At 40.4% G+C, this 24,407-nt stretch overlaps 1 protein-coding gene across 1 annotated transcript in view; it reads right to left on the bottom strand.

The window, feature by feature from the left end:
- Positions 1–11,459, bottom strand: part of PRKCH (protein kinase C eta) — a 113,437-nt gene extending 101,978 nt beyond the window's left edge. The window contains exon 1 of the mRNA XM_058162924.1: positions 10,024–11,459. Within this exon, the coding sequence (XP_058018907.1) occupies positions 10,024–10,383 (360 nt within the window). The 5' untranslated portion in view covers positions 10,384–11,459. The remainder of the gene's footprint in view (positions 1–10,023) is intronic.
- Positions 11,460–24,407: the final 12,948 nt, after the last annotated feature.

Consider the following 24,407-nt stretch of genomic DNA (forward strand, 5'->3'; position numbering starts at 1 on the left):
GGAGTATCCAACTTTGGGCCAACTTTAAGACTTGTGAAATCCACAAGTCTTAAAATTGCCAAGATTGGAGACCTCTGGCCTAAAGCATTTACCAATGATTTAAGAGATACTGGTAATCTAATCCCAAGCAAAGTTCCCATCTTTTCCCCAAAGACCTCAATTTCTGACAGTCATTTTAGATGTTTATTAAAGCTATTGAGGAGATGATACATCCACTTCTTTTCTCCATTCAGGTACAGCAATGTCTTCTCTCCCCATGAAGATTTTTCCCTATACAGAAGAGGAAGGGGCTGGGACACCTATCATAGAATACAGAATAAATAATAACAGAGTTGGAAGTGACCTTGGAAGTCTTCTAGTCCAACCGCTTGCCTAGGCAGGAAACCATACACCACTTCAGACAAATGGCTATCCAATATCTTCTTTAAAGCTTCCAGTGTTGGAGCATTCACAACTTCTGCAGGCAAGTCATTCCAGTGGTTAATTGTTCTAACTGTCAGGAAATTTCTCCTTAGTTCTAGGTTGCTTCTCTCCTTGATTAGTTTCCACCCATTGCTTCTGGTCCTGCCCTCAGGTGGTTTGGAGAATAGCTTGACTCCCTCTTCTTTATGGTAGCACCTGAGATATTGTAATACTGCTATCATGTCACCCCTAGTCCTTCTTTTCATTAAATTAGACATAGCCAGTTGCTGCAACCGTTCTTCATATGTTTTAGCCTCCAGTCCCCTAATTATTTTTGTTGCTCTTCTTTGATGAAGATGAATAAAGGTACATTCCCAATCTGGGAAACCAGTTGTCATTCCAGTATATACAAGCTGGAATCATAAAATACCACCTTGGTGAAAGAAGACAACCACCCTCATGATATGAGCTTCCTAAATACAACTAGTTTATCCCAGTGCTTGGCTGGATTAGAGGGGTCATTGGTCTGGTCCATAAGGTTCTTCTTGGGATCTTATGAAATCCATGCGCTCATTATAGTGGCAGAAACTAGACTGAGGAAGCGTAGGTCATTTGGACAAGAACTTCAAATGATGAAAGCATGCAAGGAATTACACAAACTGGTTGGCTGCATATTCAGCAGCTAAATGAAGAACCCCTAGACATTTACCAGATCTCCATGTAATATGGATTTCTGGGTCAAAGAAGAAACACCAGTTACAACTAAAAAAGATCACACTTCATCAAAAATTACCAGAATAAAAATAACACAATGACATCTAAGAAAGAATACAACTGAACTAATCTGAAGTTTCTTTAGCCCTCTCTGAATTTTTAACATATATGTGTTATCTAAATTATTTGTGAAACATGCTTCAGAACCAACATTGCTATATACTCTGTTCTATTCGTGTCACTTCTGCCCATAAAAGATAATTTTCTCTATGGGTTATGTGTGGGTAACTGTATTTCTCAACCTGAAACAAATTTGTTCAAACAAACCCCACCCACTCCCAAACATAAAAGGTGAAGTGAATCAAGGGGCTACACATTTGTTTCATTTTGCTTAATGCTACATTGGCAGGAAACCATCAGAAGAACGATGGAGGAAAGATGGTTCATGAACTTTTTCATGTCACTGTAAACTACCTATTTTTCTCCACTTAGAAAGAGATGCAAGAGAAACCAAGCCTTAACCAATCTACCTTGCAACTTTTATTTTTTATTTTTATTTTTTTAGCTTGTCAAACATGTATGAGATAACAGGAATAAGTATAAACATGGATATGAACTCAGGAAAATAGGTACAAATAAATGGGAACAGTAGGACAGGTATGGAAGGCAAGTTGGTGCACTTAGCAGAAGTATTGTCCTTATCTGTCTTATTTGCAGAACTGTAATAAATCTGTGGTAAAATTCTTAGGTGACATTTCCCCTAGAGCATCTTCTAAAATCATCCAACCATTGTTAAGTGAATGTAATAATAAATGGATGCAATAGCAATAGCACTTAGACTTATATACCACTTTACAGTGCTTTACAGCCCTCTCTAAATGGTTTACAGAGTCAGTATATCGCCCCCAACAATTTGGGTCCTCATTTTACCAACCTTGGAAGGATGGAAGGCTGAGTCAACCTTGAGCCTGGTGTGATTTGAACTGCCAAACTGCAAGCAGCCAGCAGTCAGCAGAAATAGCCTGCAGTACTGCACTCTAACCACTGCACCACCATGGTCAATAGGTTTTATATCATCTCAAGTGATGGCCGAGTGATGCAAGATGCAGTAAGTGACCAATGGGAATTGACCTTATTCAAAAACTGTTTTACCTTTATGCGCACATGATTTTATCAATTATAAAAAGCTTATGCAATAATAAATGTGTCCACATTCAAGATGTTACAAGAATCTTGAGCTGTGTTCAAGTAACCAGCTTACCGGATCACTTAAAAATGTAGCAGCGTCATGCTGTTATTGCTGTTAGAATTCAACAGGTGACCTTGAACAATTTCCAAAACATTTCCCTAAGGTACTAGTAGACTCAAAATAGCGACAGAAGGAAACAGCCATGTCCATTGGGTAGCACTACTGCTTGGAAATGACCAATATAGTTATTGCAACTCATGTGCCCAACCAAACCAACTGATTTGTAGAACCAGCAATGTTTGGCTCTACAAAATTTGGCTAAGTATATAGAACTACAGCTTGAAACTACCATCTTCCAAGTATGTAATTTGTTAAGTAGGAGAATGACTCTGGAGTGCCTTTTTTAACTCTGATTTCTTTTCTTTGGTTTATCATACTTTCAAACTTCATTTTCCCAATAGCTGGTGTATCATAAAGAAAGACATTGAAACATTTCCAATACTACTCGTTGCTTTCAGTTATTCAGAGATCCAAAGCTCACAGAAATACAGGCTTACAACATTCATAACTTACCTTCTGAACTAAAAGCTTCACTTACTCTCAGACACAACCCTACCCTATCCAAGGTCTATCTGAGCATATCTGATTTGAGAAACCCACTATCCACAGTATCTCTTTCTAGGGGAAGAGTTCTGAAGCATTACACTTGACTTATGACTTTTGATAAGGCTGGGATGGCCAACACTTCTCCTGTCTCTTAGAACTTTTCCATTTGTCTGGCATGGCCTCATGGAGATCAGATGACAACCATATCCTGCATTACAATGTTTTGTTGTAAGACCCATCTCTTGATTTCATAACTATTAATTGTTAAGTCCTCTTAGAGATTGCCATTCTGGAATTTTTCACATACTGCCTAAGTTGAAATCTTCCAGACCAAGTTCTTCTGCCTCTCTGATATACATGAAATACTCTGTTTAGACATACTAATTCACAACTTCATACTAATACATGGCATAATATATGATAACTGCATAGGCACTCTGGTAACAATATGCTCACATATTAAGGGCCTGCATTCTGCTTTGGATTGACTCTTCTACCTGATCTCACAGGACTGAATATTTTTCACAGTGCAAATACAGTCCTGATCTCCCTGCTTTGTACCAGGAGTGGCGTATGAATGCCTATAGGATAACCTAACTGAGGGAGCAATAAATGAGCTGGCCTTTATGTCATCCAGAGTCACTTGGGTAGTGAAATGGATGGCATACAAGTTAAACGAACAAATAAATTAACTTTTACCAGCAGATAGATATAATCAATAGGCAACTTGTTGGAGAAAAGGCAGAAAAGAAAGACTGGAATTTGGACTTGTGGAAAACTTGTACTGGTGGATCTTCATCAAGCTTTTTTTTAATGCATACAGTGTGGGATCACTCCCAAAATCATATTCTTTCATCAGAAAACAAAAGTTACAATATGATAAATACATCAAATAAATAACATGTACATGAGAACTACTCTGTTTTAATGTCTGGGTCTTTTAAGCATAATTATTGTAGTTTGTATTCAAAAAATGTTATTTGTGATTGTCATTTTCCTTAAGAACCTAGCAATATATTTGTTTGTATGTGTATATATGTATGTATGTATGTATGTGTATATGTATGTATGTGTATATATATATATATATACCGTATATACTCGAATATAAGCCGATCCGAGTATAAGCCGAGGTCCCCAATTTTACCCCAAAAAACTGGGGTAAACTGGGGACTCGAGTATAAGCCGAGGGAGGGAAATGAGGCAGCTACCGGTCAGGGAAAGCCTCCCTCCCCCAGCCGAGAAGGCTGGCGGCTCCCCCGCCCCGCCCTCTCACTGCACCGGCAGGGCTTCCCCGCGCTAATGCAAAAGCCCGCCAAGTTTGCACCATCCGGTATAATGTGAAAAAAAGAAAAAAAAAAACAACTCGAGTATAAGCCGTATATACTCGAGTATAAGCCGAGGGGACGTTTTTCAGCACAAAAAACATGCTGAAAAACTCGGCTTATACTCGAGTATATACGGTATATATGATCAACTTCTCCAGCACCCTACATCTTATGTTTAAGTCTAGCATTCCTGCCTTAGCACACAGACCTAAAGGATTTTACTTAGTTTTGATGACAAATGCTCTTTAATAAATCTTTTCATCTGACAAAACATCTAACCCAACCTTTTTCAAGTTAGGATTTTATGTAGACATCTTGGATAAATTCTTTGACCACAAGTCAGGTAGTTGGAAACAAAGATCATTGTAGACCAAGACACCTATCTTTGGAAATGCATCTAAGATTGCTACTGTTCATGGAAATTGCAAATTTAATTGTGTGCTATGTGAAAAAGCCCTCCATTTTATACATTCTGAACGGATCAATAATTTTCCTATTATTTCCTACCCATCTTGGCATTTACGACTGTAGTTGCAGTATGATTCATTGATCTTAATTCATAGCATGGGTATTAATTTTAACAGTAAAATGTAGAGTTTGTATATTCATCTGAGACTGAATTAAGACTACTTCTGCCAATCCCAATGGTGGGAAATTTGTGTGTCTGTAGATGTATATATGTGGGTACATGCACCAGAAGAAAGAAAGAGAGCCAGAATTAGCACTGAGACTGCAGAAATGTCAAGAGCATGTCACTCAAAGAAAACCTTTTCTCCAGTTGTGCCAAGCCTTACATTAAATGGCAAGGACTCATGAACTGGAATAAGAAATTATCCAGAGTGTAGGTAACACAAGGATGCTGAACAGAGGTACCCTGAAATAATTATTATAGAATGTAGAAGTTGCCAGAGACCACTTAGGTCACTCCTCATTCAATAAAGGAATCCCCTAATCCCTAATTGACAGGTGGTCATCCAGATCCTATTTGGAAAAACTCCAGCAAGAAGGAATTCACCACTATATTGACAGTTTCACGACTTAACAACTTCATCAAATTCCTCCTAATATTTAGCCTGGATCTGTTTTCTACTAATCATGAAGACAAAAGTTACAATATGATAAATACATCAAATAAATAACATGTACATGAGAACTACTCTGTTTTAATGTCTGGGTCTTTTAAGCATAATTATTGTAGTTTGTATTCAAAAATGTTATTTGTGATTGTCATTTCCTTAAGAACCTAGCAATATATTTGTTTGTATGTGTATATATGTATGTATGTATGTATGTGTATATGTATGTATGTGTATATATATATATATATACGTATATACTCGAATATAAGCCGATCAGTATAAGCCGAGGTCCCAATTTTACCCCAAAAACTGGGGTAAACTGGGGACTCAGTATAAGCCGAGGGAGGAAATGAGGCAACTACCGGTCAGGAAAGCCTCCTCCCTCAGCCGAGAAGGCTGGCGGCTCCCCCGCCCCGCCCTCTCACTGCACCGGCAGGGCTTCCCCGCGCTAATGCAAAAGCCCGCCAAGTTTGCACCATCCGGTATAATGTGAAAAAAAGAAAAAAAAAAACAACTCGAGTATAAGCCGTATATACTCGAGTATAAGCCGAGGGGACGTTTTTCAGCACAAAAAACATGCTGAAAAACTCGGCTTATACTCGAGTATATACGGTATATATGATCAACTTCTCCAGCACCCTACATCTTATGTTTAAGTCTAGCATTCCTGCCTTAGCACACAGACCTAAAGGATTTTACTTAGTTTTGATGACAAATGCTCTTTAATAAATCTTTTCATCTGACAAAACATCTAACCCAACCTTTTTCAAGTTAGGATTTTATGTAGACATCTTGGATAAATTCTTTGACCACAAGTCAGGTAGTTGGAAACAAAGATCATTGTAGACCAAGACACCTATCTTTGGAAATGCATCTAAGATTGCTACTGTTCATGGAAATTGCAAATTTAATTGTGTGCTATGTGAAAAAGCCCTCCATTTTATACATTCTGAACGGATCAATAATTTTCCTATTATTTCCTACCCATCTTGGCATTTACGACTGTAGTTGCAGTATGATTCATTGATCTTAATTCATAGCATGGGTATTAATTTTAACAGTAAAATGTAGAGTTTGTACATTCATCTGAGACTGAATTAAGACTACTTCTGCCAATCCCAATGGTGGGAAATTTCTGTGTCTGTAGATGTATATATGTGGGTACATGCACCAGAAGAAAGAAAGAGAGCCAGAATTAGCACTGAGATTGCAGAAATGTCAAGAGCATGTCACTCAAAGAAAACCTTTTCTCCAGTTGTGCCAAGCCTTACATTAAATGGCAAGGACTCATGAACTGGAATAAGAAATTATCCAGAGTGTAGGTAACACAAGGATGCTGAACAGAGGTACCCTGAAATAATTATTATAGAATGTAGAAGTTGCCAGAGACCACTTAGGTCACTCCTCATTCAATAAAGGAATCCCCTAATCCCTAATTGACAGGTAGTCATCCAGATCCTATTTGGAAAAACTCCAGCAAGAAGGAATTCACCACTATATGGACAGTTTCACGACTTAACAACTTCATCAAATTCCTCCTAATATTTAGCCTGGATCTGTTTTCTACTAATCATGAAGACAAAAGGGACTTCATGAACAAGTCCAACAAGTTAACAATCTAAATGAACCTGACTTACCTTTGTCTTTTAGGACTTTTTCCCCATTCTAGCCCACAGTCCCAGGATTTTCAATGCTTTCCATCCATGTACTAACTAGTTAGTGGATGTTTAACTTTTGATATCAGCCCAATTCACCTGGGTACTGCCACCTAGTTGGAACTGTGACATAGGAGTAAATAAAAAGATGCACATTTACCTTCTGATAATCTTATTTCTTTACTTATTAGAATTTACAGACCGTCAGCTAGCAAAGTTTCCCTTAGCCATTATGGTAACCTCTCTAAGTGGGATCTACGATTGATTTCAGAATCTTCCTGTAATATACCTTTCATTCTCAGGTTTAGCTGGCTTCAGCAGCTGCATATTTGAGCAAAAAATAGGAGAAAACTGTGCACCCACGATAGGCCTTTGGGGTCCACTAAGAGGCTGGCCATTTCTGATTTAAAAATGTTTCCCTTTGAATGGCAGAAGCAAATCCTGCTTGACTTGGCTGTGATCAGATCACAGGGAGTATCTTTATTTAAAGTTGGAGCAGAAGATTCATTTTGGGGATCACATTCTCCAATGGGTATGACCATTGTTTTCCTCTCATCCTCCTAGCCCAGCTGACCCCATTTTTACCAGAATCACAAAGGTTTGCCTGCCATGGGCTTATGAAATAAAGCTCCAACTTTATTTCTTATGAAAAAAATTATGAAATAAATCTTATGAAAAAAATTAGGCTTATGAAATCTGCTCCAATATGGGACACAGTGGCTCAGTGGCTAAGATGCTGAGCTTGTCAATTGAAAGGACTCCAGTTCAGCGGTTTGAATCCCTAGTGCCGCATAATGGGGTGAGCTCCCGTTACTTGTCCCAGCTTCTGCCAACCTAGCAGTTCGAAAGCACGAAAAAAAAGGCAAGTAGAAAAATAGGTACCAACTTTGGTGGGAAGGTAACAGCGTTCCGTGTACCACTGGCATTTAGTCATGCCAGCCACATGACCATGGAGACATCTTCGGATAGCGCTGGCTCTCCGGCTTTGAGATGAGCACCGCCCCCTAGAGTTCCCTAGAGTCAGGAATGATTAGCACATATGAACGAGGGGAACCTTTACCTTTACCTATGAAATAGGTCTGAGGGCTGTAGGTTTTCAACTCTGGGGTTGTAAGCCTCATAATGTGACAAAAGGAAAGAAGGATGGAAAGGGAAATTTCTACAGAAGACTCAGTCCTAGAATCTAGATTGGAAGTGATCTTATTTTATTTGTTTATTATTTGTTTATTTTCCATATTTATTATTTTTATAAACAACTCAAGATGGAGAATCTATCCCACACATCTTTTTCCTTTTCTTTCCCTACAGCAGGGGTGTCCAAACTTGGTCCCTTTAAGACTTGTGGACTTCAACTCCCAGAGTCCCTCAGCCAGCAAAGCTGGCTGAGGAACTCTGGGAGTTGAAGTCCACAAGTCTTAAAGGGACCAAGTTTGGACACCCCTGCCCTACAGCAACATCTCTGTGAGGTAGATTTGGATGAGAGAGAGTGACTGGCCCAAAGTCATCCTGCTGGCTTTCATGGCTAAATCAAAAATTACAGGACATCTAGTCCAACCCCTAAATTTATGAAAAAATCCTCACAGTACCCCAGATAAATTACTGCCCCCAAACTTCCAGTGATGAAGGAGGACCTATGATTTCAGAAAGCGGGATGTTCCACTGCTTAATAGATCTCAATGGCTCCTCCATGGCAAATAGTACTATGCTTGGATTTTAAAGAATGGCCCATGAGTGTCTTTTCACCACAAGATTTTAATTGCTAGAAAACTTCCCAAGGTATTTCTAGCCTCTTTCCTATATTTCCTATTAGTGGGAGAATCAGTAGGCAGTCCTTCCTTCAAAATGTATCAATGCATCTGTAGTTGCAATACACAAATATACTACCTTGCCTCTTTGATCATGCAAACTACCATTTAAAATACTTTGCTTAATGAGGTATGGGGCAGAGGAGAAGGGGAAAGCAGGAAATCTGCTTAGAAGTCAACAATATTGGATTTATTTCATGGTGGATAGTACATTCAAGTTCAAGAGTCTTGCAGAGACTTGACTCCTGTTTCTGAAAAAGTTGAAAAGTTGAAAATAAAAATACACTATATTTCATGTTTCAACCATACACTGGCCTATGAAGAAACTGAAGGACTGATGCTGTGAGCAAATGCTGAGCAAAAGATTTTTTTCAAGAAATAAACAGGATTAAGAGCAAGATTAATAAATGTATATCCTTCTTGGAACACATCATTAGGTTATGTAATTTATTACTATAATTTCCAAATGACCTTGAAAAGTAAGAAACAAACACAACTACCTATTGTACAATCTTGGAAAACAGAAGAAGTTTCTAAACTTATAAAGGTAAATATTCAAATTATCAAATTTATTCGAGATCGACAGAATTTGATTCTGTAAAACAACAATTTCACAGAAATACGTTAATTATCTAACCATTTTTGAAATAATACATTCTAAGAGAGAATTCAGTCATTTTTTGCTCTTATAATTAGAGCCATGTTCATAGTTTTTACATTTCCTTTTTCCATAAATGTATACATTTTCATTTATTTTTCAATAAGAATTCATTAAATTTATATGGCCACCCATATGTTGATTCCAGGTAGCAAACAACATTAAATAAATGGACAACTACATAAATAATAAGTATATCTACAGTTACTAGCCAGATATATTTTGGAAAATCACATGCCAGATGATAAATAGGAAAGAACTATCTTATTAATCATCCTATGTTTATGAACTTCTCTAAATCCAGATAGCACAGTGGACTAGATGCACTTCCTGTAACTAACATTCATATTATTAAGGAGAAGAAATAGAATGAAAAATCATGGATCCCAATAATAAAGTTCTAGGTTCTCCAAAGACAAGGGTTTGGTATCTCCTCCGCCCTTGCAAAATAACTTTAATTCATCTCCCAAGTCACACAATCTGCACAGGCAGACCAAGGGGATGCACACCCATGTTTATGTTGCACACCAGCAGGGGTGAACAACGCTCCATGGAGTTCCAGTTCCCAAAAAGCATCAGCTACTTACCCATCCTTCAAAGCTGTCAGAAGACCCTGTGCCATGAAGTAGATCGTGAAAGGGCACCGTGCAATTGGCCACAAAGTCATCGTAGCCAATAGGGGTGCCATGGAAGACGGCCAGCTCCAGCTGGCGCCCATCGTTGACAGGGGCAGAAAACTCTTCATTGTAAGTCGGCCTGTTAGTCTTCTGCTTGGTGCTGGTTTGTCCCACACGTACCTGGTCCACACTCACTGTGATGTAGGGGTCCAGCAGTTGGTATCCCTTTTTGAACAGGGAATGCCGGAGTGACCAGCGGGTGGGCTGGAGCCCCACAGCCTCCCCAATGCGCACCTTCATGTACCCATTAAATTTCATCCCTCCGGACATGGCAGGTCCCAGCTAAGCCAAGACAAGGTGGCTTCCTCCCTATCAAATAGGAAACTTCAGCTTGGGGCTTTCCCGGTGTCCCAGTTGACTTGGGACACTAGAGTCCTCAGGGGTCAGGGCAGCCCAGAGTTCCCGATCTCCGGCCCATGCTGGTGTGTTCACACGCAAACACACACAGATAAACACACACACACCCCAACTCAGTCCCTTTCTGCCTTCGGAGCCGGGAAGGAAATGAGCCAAGCTGCTGAATCACTTCACTCGCGGCTTTCTATGTCTCCGGTGAGAGCTGCTGAGATCAGGGATCCAGAACACAAAGGAAAGACGCGGGGGGAGGAAGCCATCGTTTCAGAACCGCCCCACGATTGCGGCCAGGCCCCCGAAAGTGCCTGCCGGCCCTCGAGCCACCGAAGCCCGTCCTGCTCTCCGATTCGGAGGCTTCGGTTTCCTCCCGCCTCGGTAGCTTCTCCACCAGCCCAGGAAGAAGGTGCCTCAAAGAAGCCGGCAGGGTGGCTTTTCCTGTCGGCGCAGCTGCTCCGAAGCGCCGGTTCACCCACACAGCCGCCCGCGGTTCAATCCAGTCCTCTGTTCAGCCAGCCTGCCTGTTGGCTGGCTGGCTTGCTTGCCTTCGTTCCTGGCTGTTTCAGAGCAGCTTCGGCTGAGGAAAAAGAGGCAAATAGTTATTAAAGGGAGGGAGACACCTGAGGGATGAGCCAGAAGAAGGCAGGGCCAAGAGGCGGGGCTTCTCAGCCATCCTGCAGGGACTTGTCCCGAGCCGCGGAGACGGCCGTGGGCCGCCGCCGCCGCCGCCCATCGATCAGCTTTGAAGGCGATCCTCAGCCAGGCGCAGTTCCTGAATCCGCAACACAAAACCCCTCCGTTTGAATGTCCCGATAGAAGAGAATATCTGTAGCTCAGGGTTGCAATGAAGAGACCTTGGCGCTCCCTGAACTTGGTGGTTTGCTGGCGGACGTTTTATTACTCGACTAAGTAACAACATCAGACGTTCCCTAGTCAGGTAATGAAATGTCTTGCAAACAAAGCACCAAACTCGGACTCCACCGTTTTTCAATGTTTTTCCTGGTCTCAGATCTTCGCCAGGCAGCCCTATCCACCGAGTTTTACCTTCACGCCGAGTTTAACTTTCAGGTTTCCCCCCAAAAGGTGTCTCCCAAAGTCACATTTTAATCTCTACAGGCAATTTCCTTCTTTGGACAACCGCAGCTGGAAAATCCACTTCTTACCATCCTCAGTTCCAGCCCAGACAAATTAGTAACTAGTCAGAGGAAAGGAGTGGCCACAAAGGCAGGATGATGGGATGTTTCTGATCTATTTTGAAGCTCAACCCATGTGGAGTTGACTCTTGTTTTTGTTCTGCATTTCAAAGAAAAGTTTTTCCATTGCATCTTCAATTGTTAGTGGATCAAGTTATAAAGTTATAAATTTGATTCAAGTTAAGTGAATCAAAACCTGTCTTAAAAGACAGGTTTTTTGACATTACTGGTATGATTTGGAGGACAAGCATTTTGGTGTCTCTTCGGATTTTAATTCCAAGTTGATGAGTAGAGGTACTACTGCTTTGGGAATGAAGTCTACTTCAGTGACAGAATTCACGCTATACTAAGCCATGGTTTGCTGAACAAACCACAGTAGTTATGGTCACACATATCAAGTTGGGATCACATAATACCTAAGCCAAAACTAAAAATATTGCATTATAGTGCAGCAGCCATCTATTTATGTGGTGGAGGAACAAAACTTGTTGGCATGCAATCATCATACTCAAGCTTTGGTGTGCTCAATGCATGGCCATCCTTCCATCAGACAATGAAAATTTGCAGATAAAACAGCTAATTTGAGAAATAGTTTGCTGTAGCACAGTGATAGTCAACCTGGTCCCTACCACCCACTAGTGGGCATTCCAGCTTTCATGGTGGGCGGTAGGGGTTTTGTCCGATACTGAAGCACTTTCCTTTTTATTATTGAATTGACTTTTTTAAAAAAATTCATAGCATTATTTAAAAACATTTTCATTAGATTTTCATAAAATTCCCCGTGACAATTTAAATTTCTAAAAATATACTATTTGTATTGCCCACGCATGTTTAGTTCACATTACATAAGTGAAACTAAATGGCGCTATAGTGTGACCGCAAACAAAAGAGCTTCGTCCCAGAATAGCTCGTGCATCTCCCCCCCACACACACCACCCAGCTATAACAGATAAGCAGAGCTGGTAGCCGACGCCCCCCCCCCAAACCTACTTTATAAATCACCATTACTGTGGAACTGGTGGGCGGTTAGAAAATTTTACTACTAACAGAGATACAAAAGTGGGTGGTAGGTATAAAAAGGTTGACTAGCCCTGCTCTAGCATATAAGGTGCTGACTTATAAAGTCTACAGAAATAGAAGCTTCTGGGGAAAGGATGATCAAGATCAACAAGGAATGGATGATTTCATCTTTTCCTTCATTATTGGAATTTTGAGAGGGTTTTTTCTATTTCTTGACTTTATCATTTGCATTAGGAGAAAATCCTCTATTATGATCAATATATTTTAACCTGAAAAAAACAATTTCTTTAAGATTTTTAGAAGATTCCTTTTCCCCTGCCATAGTGAGAATATGTGTAACTGAAGACTGACTTGTTAGGTCCTTGGCATTCTCTGAGCTTGCTTCTCTTCCTGAAGATGCTTCATTACCAGTCTAGGTAACTTCATCAGTGCATGGGGGAATAGAGTTAGCTGGCTGTTTTTATGCATTGTAGCTTGGCCTGCCAGCTTTGATGAGTTATGTAAGCTTAGACCTTCACAAACAGACGTTCTTCCTCATCATACAGCTATTAACCAACCTCCAGATAAGCAGAAACTATCACCAAATATTAAAAGAATCACAGAAACAATGCCCCACCCAAACAGCTAGGAAGAAAAAAAAGAATAAAATTAGAAGATATGAATCAGTAGAAATCTCCACCACCATTATCACCCCACCCCCATGCACTGATGATGCTTCATTGTCTAGTAATGAAATGTCTCTCTGAAAAGAAACAAGCTGTTTTTCTTTTATTTATTTATTTATTTTATTTATTTATTTTATTTGATTTTTATACCGCCCTTCTCCCGAAGGACTCAGGGCGGTGTACAGGCATAATAAAACCAACAATACAATATACAAATTTAAAATACGATTTAAAAAACTTATTTTAAATTAGCCCAATGATTAAAATTTACCATACTAAAAAACCCCGTTTAAAATTAATAAATTTAAACAATAAAATCCCATTTTAAGCCAGCCCTGCGGATAAAAGATGAGTCTTGAGTTCGCGAAAATGTCCAAGGTCGGGTATTTGGCGAAACCCGGGGAAGCTCGTTCCAGAGTGTGGAGCCCCCACAGAAGGCCCTTCCTGGGGCCGCCACCCGACATTGTTTGGCGGCCGGCACCCTGAGAAGTCCCTCTCTATGGGAGCGTACGGGTCGGTGGGAGGCATGTGGTAACAGCAGGCGGTCCCGTAAGTACCCAGGTCCTAAGCCATGGAGCGATTTAAAGGTCATAACCAACACCTTAAAGTGCACCCGGAAGGCCACAGGCAGCCAGTGCAGTCTGCGCAGGAGCGGTGTTACATGGGAGCTACGCGTAGCTCCCTCTATAACCCGCGCAGCTGCATTCTGGACTAACTGAAGCCTCCGAGCGCACTTCAAGGGGAGCCCCATGTAGAGAGCATTACAGTAATCCAAGCGAGAGGTAACGAGCGCATGAGTGACTGTGCATAAGGCATCCCGATCAAGGAAGGGGCGCAACTGCCGAACCAGGCGAACCTGGTGGAAGGCCCTCCTGGAGACGGCCGTCAAATGGTCTTCAAACGACAGCCGATCATCCAGGAGGACACCCAAGTTGCGCACCCTATCCTTTGGGGCCAGTAACTCGCCTCCAACAGCCAGCCGCGGCTGCAGCTGACTGAATCGGGGTGCCGGCATCCACAGCCACTCCGTCTTGGAGGGATTAAGCTTGAGCCTGTTTCTCCCCATCCAGACCCGTACAGCTTCCAAACAAGCTTTTGTTATTGCTAAGTTAGTGAATAAAAAAGGAAAGTTAGCCAAGGTATTTCAGTTCCACAATCTGAGTGTTCTTCTAATATAGAATTGGAAGCTTACAGCCATTTGCTTCTGAAATACAATTCCCAGTGTGCCTAACCAATAGATCCAATGAATTACCTACCGTAATCTTTTCAATACTGGATTACTGTAATGCAATATACATATACATGACTATCCATGAAGACAGTTCAAAAGTTTTGGCTGACTCCAAAAGTGAATATCCTTATGGCATGATTTCACATTCCAACACTAAAATGTTCTTATTTATTACCAATTAATCTGGACTGCTTTGTATCATACAAAGCAGTCCAGATTAATTGGTAACAAATAAAAACATTTTAAAAACAGCTGCCCCTACATTAACCTTCCACAATGTGATGTCTTCTAAACCTATTAGGCCACAATTCCTATAATGACAAAAGTAAAGGGAATTATAATATACTATAGATAGAAGACATTCAGTTGATATTATGGTTCCAAGTTATTTTTCTGCCTAGACAATTGGCCCATTGTGACCAATTAGCATATTATGTATTAATAGCTAATTGTCTGCAGATACTAGGCCCATGAACCATTTGTATCCTTAGCAAGTGCTTATTTATCATATCTTTTAGCATATGAAGACAATCAGACAAAGTAACACTGGATGTTCTCTATTGGTGGCAATAAATTTTCCATAGAAAGATCCCCAGACAGCCCTTTTTACTGGTTTTACATAGGTAGTGATGGTTACAATATTTGACATTAATGAGCTTTCCGCTGTAATCATTAAGTTTCTTTCTTACTACATGGGTGAAATATCACATTGCAGGAGCAGATTTCCTGCTCACAGGACACTTTTTCCCCTCTCCTCTACCTTGCAACAGCCTCAGAAGCCTTCAGACTTTGCTGTGGGTGGTCTCCCAAACTTTCAGAGCAGATTTTGAGGACAGGAGGAAAGGACTGACTCTTGGCCCAGTCCTGCTGCTGGAAGGTGAAAACCATTCTTGGATTCCACCCATTACATACAGGAATTATTTTGATGTTCATAGGCTAGATTCATCGGTTTTAGTAAACAAATTGGGGAAATAAAAATAAGGCATAAATACTCAAGGTAAACAGATCCGTTTTTCATAATTCCTCTATTCAATCAATGTCCTACAGTGCTTCTGAAAAAGATGGAAAGAATTTCACCGCACTCTGAATCTGTTAAAGGAAAGGTAACTTTCAGAGCTTGGTTTAACGTTTTTTGCAGAAAAAAACTGAAATCAATTAGAGTGTACTTTTGAAAAAAATGGGTGGGGAAAATGAAGATAACAGATTACTGTTAAAATGTACTGTGGGATTTTGTTTTTAAAAATCAAGTTCAGGCACATGCTGCAACTGATCTAATTCCCATCTTTTCCTGGAAGAACCCATGTGAACAAATAAAACTTCCCAGGAAATGATGAGCTCCTAAGAATACAATGATGAGAGAAACAGCTGTAGGAGGAAACAGAAAGCACATGAGACAGACATAAATAGTCAATAGCTATAGTAAAACTCAGTCAAGTTAGTTCCTGTTTTACAGAACTATGGTTTTACAGTACAGTAACTTCATTTTTAATCTCGACTTCAATTTCAAGAAATGTTCAACAGCTGCAGCAGTAGCGCCAGCCGAAGTCTTCTGTTCAACATTTCAGACAAACAGATGTGGCCCTTTTTTTAAGGACCATCTATTCTTTCTTCCTAAACACTTGTTTTTCATTCTGTCCCCATCCTCAAAAAATTAAGCAGCCCACGTAAAAGGGATGTGGTGGCTCAGTGGCTAAGACACTAAGCTTGTCGATCAAAAGGTCGGCAGTTCAGTGGTTCGAATCCCTAGTGCTGTGTAATGGGGTGAGCTCCCATTACTTGTCCCAGCTTTTGTCAACCTAGCAGTTTGAAAGCACATAAAAATGCAAGTAGAAAAAATAGGGACCACCTTTGGTGGGAAGGTAACAGTGTTCCGTGCGCATTTGGCGTTGAGTCATGCTGGCCACATGACTACGGAGACATCTTCGGACAGCGCTGGCTCTTCGGCTTTGAAATGGAAACAGAGATGACCACCGCCCCCTAGAGTTGGGAACGACTAGCATATATGTGCAAGGGGAACCTTTACATTTACCTTTACACTCAGAACATACTCAACCCTCACTGGGATTGTTTTGCAAGAATGTTGCCCTGCCATTTTCCTTTCTGCAATCAATCCTTTCCCAAGACACTGGATTACCTGAAGCGGTGCTACTTTGGGCCTAAGTAATAGACTCTATCCTGAAGTTTAAATGAAAAGGAACAATAGAGAAAATTGTTTGTTTGTTGGGTTTATATAGCTCCTGTGTCATGTGCATGTGATGCTAGGTGGTGCAGGCTAAACAATCTATTTTATCCATTAAACAGTTGAAAACAATTAAAAGTAATCGTGCTGAAGGAGTTTCCACATCACCAAAAACAACAACAGCAGAATTCCTAGGCCTGGGGCTTTCAAACTTCAATTCCCATAATCCTTCAGTCAACACAGCTACAGCACTGCATAGCCAAATCTATCTCTTCTTGCTGAAGCAGCGTTAAGCAAGTCTCTGCCTGTGAGATTTTGCAGTGTAGACATCACTGAGTCTTTTCTCTCTTGAAAATTAAAAGAAAAACCTTTCCTACACATATAAAGCCAGCCCTTCAAAAGAAAGAGAGGAGAACTAGCTTTTTATTCCCACGAACAGATTGGATTAGAATTTATGGTATATTATTTTTTTTTTTTTTTTTTATTCAAAAAGTTTTTATTAGTCAAAAAAGGTTTATACAAATACATATCAGGTATGGTAAATTTTCAGTTTTCTTATCTAAAATAAGAATTTTACTCAAATTTTTTAACACATACAACAGCCATATGGCAAGCAGGTGACACGAAGTAGCTAAATTTACAAATTTTAAAAACGTAATAAAGAAGAGTCAAGAATAAACAGAATATCGTACAAAAGAGAATAAGGAAAACCAACACAATCCCAAATATCTTTATCACTTCCTAGTTTTGGATCTCAGAACTCTGGGTTCAGCCTGACCCAACTCCAGGGCGCAACAGCGGCAGCCGCCCCATGATCTATAACCTCCCTTCTTCAATTCCTGGGTCATCTGATTCCAGGAGGCTTGTGTTCCTCCACATAGGCCGTAGCCTCCGCAATTGTACTGATTTTTTCGTAATGCCCTCCCGGAAAATCATCAATCCCTCTGGCATCAGCCATCTGAAGCCCACTCCTTCTGGTACAATTTGCTTGACAAAAGTAATATTTCTTTCTTTTTCACGTACCTGTCTGGGAATCTGCCTCAGAATGGCTATCTCCTGCCCCTGTAAATCAGTGCCCCACTCCTATGTTTTCTAAGAATTTCATCTCGTCTCTCTTCTCACAAATTTGACATGAACCTCTCTGGGAACTGCATGCGTGCGTGCATATTGAATTAACTCTATAAACTCGATCCACATCCCAATTCATGAAATCAACACCTCTCCCAAGAAATTCTCCCAACAATTTAGTCACAACATCTCTCAAGTCTTCTTGGTCCACTTCTTCCAAATTTTGAAACCTAAGGAAATAAGACATTTTATCCATCTGTAGTCCAAGCACAGCATTGCCTGTCGTCTCCTCTCTTTCTGCACTGCCCATCTCACCCTCCAAACCTTCCACTTTCTGCTTGTTTTCTGCTGAAACTTGTTGAGTATCCTTTAAATCCTTTTGGATAGTCACAATTTCTGCTCTTATTTCATCCGATTTCTTGTCCATATTAGATAACTTTTCCAAAATTCTCCATCTCTCCAGCAGTTGGTCTCTGACCTTTGCCATTAAGGAAAAAAATACAAAATCCTCAGGCAGGCACAGTATCCTTGTAATTTCCTCCGGATCCACCAGGGGCACTCACAGGAGCAACGAGTCCAGAGTACAGTTAGTCAACCAGGAAGTCAAGGGAAGTGATGTCATCAAAATTCTCATAGTGAAGGCGGAAGCTGACGCCACCACTGTTCCCCAGAAGGAGGGGGCCTCAAACCTTCCCTCCTAAATTTCTCCATCACCTCTTCTCTCCAGAGCTCCACAAAACCGGTAATCTTCTTATTTTAAGTTCTCTCTCTCCAGAATAACTCGTGCTCCTTCCAACCGCAGGGGAGAAAACCCCCGCACTCGGAGCACTCCACCACGCCACCGATATTCCCTTCCCTTCTCCTCCTCAATTCTTCTCCGTTCCCTGCTCACCACCAGGCTGCTGCAATTATAAATCCAAAGCCCCGGTGTCACTGGGCACAGCGGCCTAGGCGACGACCAAAATAATGGCCGCGGCCTGAGGCCTCCGAACCCCGCCAAGCCTAGGACGCGCCAGCATCGGTCCCCACAGTCCTGTATGTCGGCTGGGAGACCCCTGGCGAGCCGTCCGTGCGGCAGGTGTCCTTTTCGGAACACCTGGCCCCTGAGGGCCTCGGCGGCGGCCGGATTCGGGCGCTGGAGGCAGGAGAAGCCTTCCAGACGTCCGTTGCCGCTGGATACCGGAAGTCGTCTCGAATTTATGGTATATTATTAAATGAGATTTGATAATGTTCAATCTATCATTTCTAGAACAGCAATGAAGCTTTCTTACAGTATTAATCAGTTACCTAAATAACAGTCACATTGTAAAGACTTATCATTTGCTTTTTCCTATTAATAAACATGCTAGCCGTTATATTTAATTAACAGTGGTAATTAAATTCAGTCATTCTTAATTTGTTAATGTTTTTTTCAGAAACAAATGGAGATATCTTCCCTTTTCAACTGGAAGAGAGGGGGGGAAGAGAGAGACAGAGTTAATGCATAAGTGTGTACATATTTTGGAGAGGTACATACATTGGATTCTTAATGTAATGCTCAATAGGCTTTATTGCTCATAGACAGACAGACAGACAGACAGACAGACAGACAGACAGACAGACAGATGCATCCTGGAGAAAAAAGTGCTAGTCCCTAGCACAATGGTGAAATCTGAACCAGTTTACTACCGGTTTGCTGGCTGTGCATGTATGCTGTGCGTGTACGCGCGCGCAGTGCATGCCAAAAGGAGGCATGGGGTAAGTAGAGCAGCGCACAGAGGGGTGATCAACTGTGGTGCACAATCTTTTTTTTTTACTTTTAAAAGCATTTTTTTTACAACCTATTCGGCCGAATAGGTTGTAAAAAAAATGCTTTTAAAAGTAAAAAAAGGCTCTGGCGATCGCGCGGCTCCGCTGTGATCATTAGAGCCTTTTTTTTTACCTTTTAAAAGCATTTTTTTTAAAAACCTATTCAGGTGAATGGGTTGTAAAAAAATGCTTCTAAAAGTAAAAAAAAAGTTCTGACGATCACGCAGCTCAGCTGTGATCGTTAGAGCCTCTCTTTTTTACCTTTTAAAAGCATTTTTTAAAAGAAGTGGCAAGCAGGAAAGTGGGCAACCAGGTATTGGGTGGGCATTGGTGGGCATGGGCAGGAGCCAGGGATTTTTGCTACCACCATTGCTACTGGATCGGCTGATCTGGTCTGAACAGGGGCATTTCACTCCTGCTCTAGCATCATATTTCTTTCCAAGAACATTTTAAATTTACAAGTAGGGCCAAAAGATTCTTAGAAAACAAAAATGGTAAATGGCAGCATCACAGTGTGTCCCTCTATTTAAAACCAGTATAATTTAATTAAATTAAACTCTGGAGATCAAATGAGAGGCATTAGAAGGAGCGGTAGGGTGTAACATCTCTAATTTGATTTCTGAGAAGAGTGTGTTGTAATTTGCTATACTGTCCATGGAAGCCATTCTGTGAGTACAGTATTCCCAAATCACCTACCAAGGCTGATTTAAAACTATTAGAAGACATCCATTTAAATCAGTAGCTGATTCCCATTGACACCAATGGTTTTCGTCTATGCTGTTCCCACAAGAGCATTTCTACTCCCAGCACTTTCCAAGGCAGTGTGAGCCAAGCCCCAATCACCTGTACATGCATACAACAATGGAGCATGTACAAAAGGTGTGGTGTTGGGGTTGTGCTGGCACAACTGCCATCTTGTCTTTCCACTTCACCACTCCAGATACCCACACATGGATGCTGCTATCTATTTCCCAATCTCCCTTTAAAATGACTTGCATCACCTTCACTTCAGCTGACTTTGAAACCCTGAGCCTATGCTTAGGTTGATCAGTAACCATCAGAAGAGCACAAGGAATGGCACCAGAGACTGTAGTTACTAATGACTCCATTGAGAAGAGAAAGAAGCATTCCTGTCTTCGTGATGTAGCCAATAAATGGCAGAGTTAGCCTGCAAGGAGATGTTGGAAGAAATATCCATCTGGTTCAGTTCCAAGCCGGGAAAAAAACACCGGAAACATGGAGGCTGATTTGAAAGATAGTTTAATGATGAACAGAACCACCAAGCACATGTGATTCTGGATAGCTGACCACATGGAGTTGAGAGGGGGGGCTATACCTCCTTTTGGGCTTTGCACTTGAGCTTCCTGTTCCTGTGCAAGAACATGTATTCTATTGGCTGTTCTCAGACTCCCACGGGGCCATGTAGGGGTTATGTAGAGGTCATAGTTGAGGTTGTCTGAGCTCCCAGGTTTGGCTGAAGTTTGAACTGCTGAGATGATGCAATGAAGAGGCTTGTGTTCTGAAAGGATATTGAGCAATTCCTATTGTGGCTGATGGCTAATCCTACCTTTGTTGGATCTTGGGTATTTGCTTATGAATAGAGCTACCTATCTCTTTATCTCTTAAGTGCTGACATCTGCTGTGGGCCAGGGGTGCTATTCAGCAGATTCTAACAGGCTCTGGAGAACTGGTAGCGGAAATTTTGAGTAGTTTGGAGGACCAGCAAATACCACCTCTGGCTGGCCCCAGAGTGGGGTAAGAATGGAGATTTTGCAATATCCTTCCCCCTGGAGTGGGGAGGGAATGGGGATTTTGCAGTATCCTTCACCTGCCACGCCCACCAAGCCACGCCCACAGAACCGGTAGCAAAAAAATTTGAATTCCACCACTGCTGTGGGCTATTAAGGAAGGTGAGGGCTGCTTTCCAAGAGCCTGTTTCTCCATTTATATATATATATATATACTTTATTGAACTTTTTTTACATTAAAAGCATAGAAAAAAAGGAAAAAGAAAAGCTTATATCATTTAACAGCTATTTGTGGTGTTTTTCATCTAACAATAATCTGTGCAATAATGACAAACATTAAATTATACATATTTGTGTTCTTATTTTATCTATTGATTATACTTAGTAACTAAATATTCCTATCTCCTTTCCATCCATCCATACCACCATTCCCATATACCATAAAATACTGATGTCTCTTTATCCTTCAGACTCAGAGTTAGTTTGTCCATTTCTGCGCAATTCATAATCTTTTGTATAATAAGTCTCTCTGAGTGCACACATGGCTGTTTCCAACATTGAGCGAAGGCCATCCTAGCAGCAGTTAATATATGCAGTATTAAATATTTTATACTCTTCACGTATTTTTTTTAAAATCCCCAATAAAAAAGGTCGGGTTCTAGATCCAATTTTCATTCGTGATTTCTTGTAGCCACTTTTTAATTTTTAACCAATATTTACATGATTCGGGGCAGGACCACCACATATGGTAATATGTTCCCTCTTCATTTTTAAATTTCCAGCATATGGGAGACATTTTGGGATACATTTTCACTAGTCTCGAAGATGGCAGGTGCCACCTGTAGAACATTTTATATACATTTTCTTTGTATGCTGCTGATTTTGTTAGTTTATAATTTCTGTTCCATATTTTCTCCCAATCTGATAAATTTATATTATGTCCAATATTTTGACCCCATGCAATCATACATCTTTTCACTACTTCTTCTTCCAATTCTACTTCTAGCAAGTATTTATAAATTTGGGTAATATTTTTTTTGTCTGGCCCTAGTGAAATTTTATCTAATTGCTGTAGTTTAAGATATATTCCATATTCTTTTATATCTTGTTTGTATCGATTTTGTAACTGAAGATAGGCCCACCAGTCAACCCGTAGTCCTTGTTCTTGGAGGTCCTGTAGTGTTTTTAATTTTCCATGAATATCTAATAGATCTTTATATTTTAGCATTTTATTCAAATCTAAATTATTTGGGTGAATCATCGCTTCCATTGTGGATAGCCAAATTGGGATTTTTATATAGTGTTTCTTTTTAACTTTAGTCCAATTGTTTATTAGGAAATCTCTAATCAAATGTCTGTGGAAATACTTTTGTTTCGTATGGCCTGTTTCCCATAGGAAGGCATGCCATCCTCTCTGTAGGTCGTGGCCTTCTATAGCTAGTATTCTTTTATTCTTTAAATTGATCCAGTCTTTTAACCAAACTAGTGTTGCTGCACTATAATATAATTCCCAATTTGGTAATCCAAATCCTCCTCTGCTCTTCATATCTTGTAGATATTTCATTTTTATTCTAGGTTTTTTCCCCTGCCAAATAAATTTTCCAATTGTTTTATTAAGGTCATTAAAAAAGGTCTTTTCTAATTTGACTGGAACAGTCTGAAACAAATACAGGAAATTTGGTAGTATAGACATCTTTACGGCTGCTATTCTTCCTAATAGTGACAGCTGCATCTTCTCCACAATTCTAAATCTTTTTTTGTTTCTTGTAATAATTTGTTGTAATTATTGTCCTTTATTGCTTTGCAATGCGCTGTCAACCATATCCCTAAGTATTTGATTTTTCTTGTTGTTTGAAGTCCAAGTGATCTCTCCATTTCTCATCCAGGGAAATATAATATTCTTCCTTTTTTACTATTTCTCCAAATATTTCATTCTTCTAGGAGAGGGGTGGGTGCTAACCTTCTACAGAGGACAGTACTGTAAGCACTGCAGCAAAAACATCAAGAGCACCCAAGCCAAAATAAAAGGGGGAAATATGGTTTTACAACCACGGCAGGAAAACATGCCCAGAGGTTGCATTTATGAGGTGAAGTGAGGAGAAATTCCTAGACTACAACTGTACAATTGCCATTTTAAGGCCTAGCATGCTTATTTTATTTTACTGGGCTTTAATTAGTTTAATCCCATGTTTTATTGTACCCTGTTTTGGAATGTTGAAAATGAAAAGTGACATGGAATTGTTCATTTAATAGCAGCTCTGAGGACAATAAAGAGGCTTTAAATGGGCCAGCTCATTGCAGATCAATCTTCCCAGGTAAACATGACTAGACGAGCTAAATCTACTTAATTGTAAGGCTACATTAAGAAAATCTTGCAAATCTGAAGGTACAAATATCCTACTTCCTGATCTTTTCTAAGTTTCTTCCTCTGACTGTTTAGCCACCGGGAGCATCTCCTGGTCTTGTCTGATTGTTTTCTAGACAACACCTTTTTCCCCCAAGATCATCCACACGTTCCATTACAATTATGTAATCTAGGTATGATGGTTTCTTTCAGCCGAAAAGTTAGTGTAGCATTTCTTTTCATGTTTGCCAGCTGGTGGTAGCAAAATGGGGAGGGAAGAGGCAAGGGGCAGTGAGGTAGAGTGGTTGGGGCAGAAGCAGGAGGAGTGGGGAAGAAAATGTCCTCCAGGAAGAAGGAGCACTCAAGCACTTTTGATGATTAGCAGCCAGATATTCTGACATGACATCTTGCTCAGGGCCCCTTCAAATATGGCAGTGTTACTAAGTAGATTTCAAGTCCCCCATCCCCATCCAGATGGCTGGGATTATAGGAGGTGAAACCTAATAGTTTAGTACGACATCAAGTTGAAGACAGCTGGGATGTAAATTATTTCGGTCTAAATCAGTTCTCGGTCAGCTTAAAGAAATGAAATAACTGATTTTTGCCAAATAACAAAGACCAGGCTATATATATGAGGGCAGAAATATACCTGCTCCATATATTTGCAATGTAGAGAAGATATTACAGATATTCTCAGAAAGTTTTGT

The sequence above is a fragment of the Ahaetulla prasina genome, chromosome 1 (genome assembly GCF_028640845.1).
Source record: "Ahaetulla prasina isolate Xishuangbanna chromosome 1, ASM2864084v1, whole genome shotgun sequence".
In the NCBI taxonomy this organism is placed as follows: Eukaryota; Metazoa; Chordata; class Lepidosauria; order Squamata; family Colubridae; genus Ahaetulla; species Ahaetulla prasina.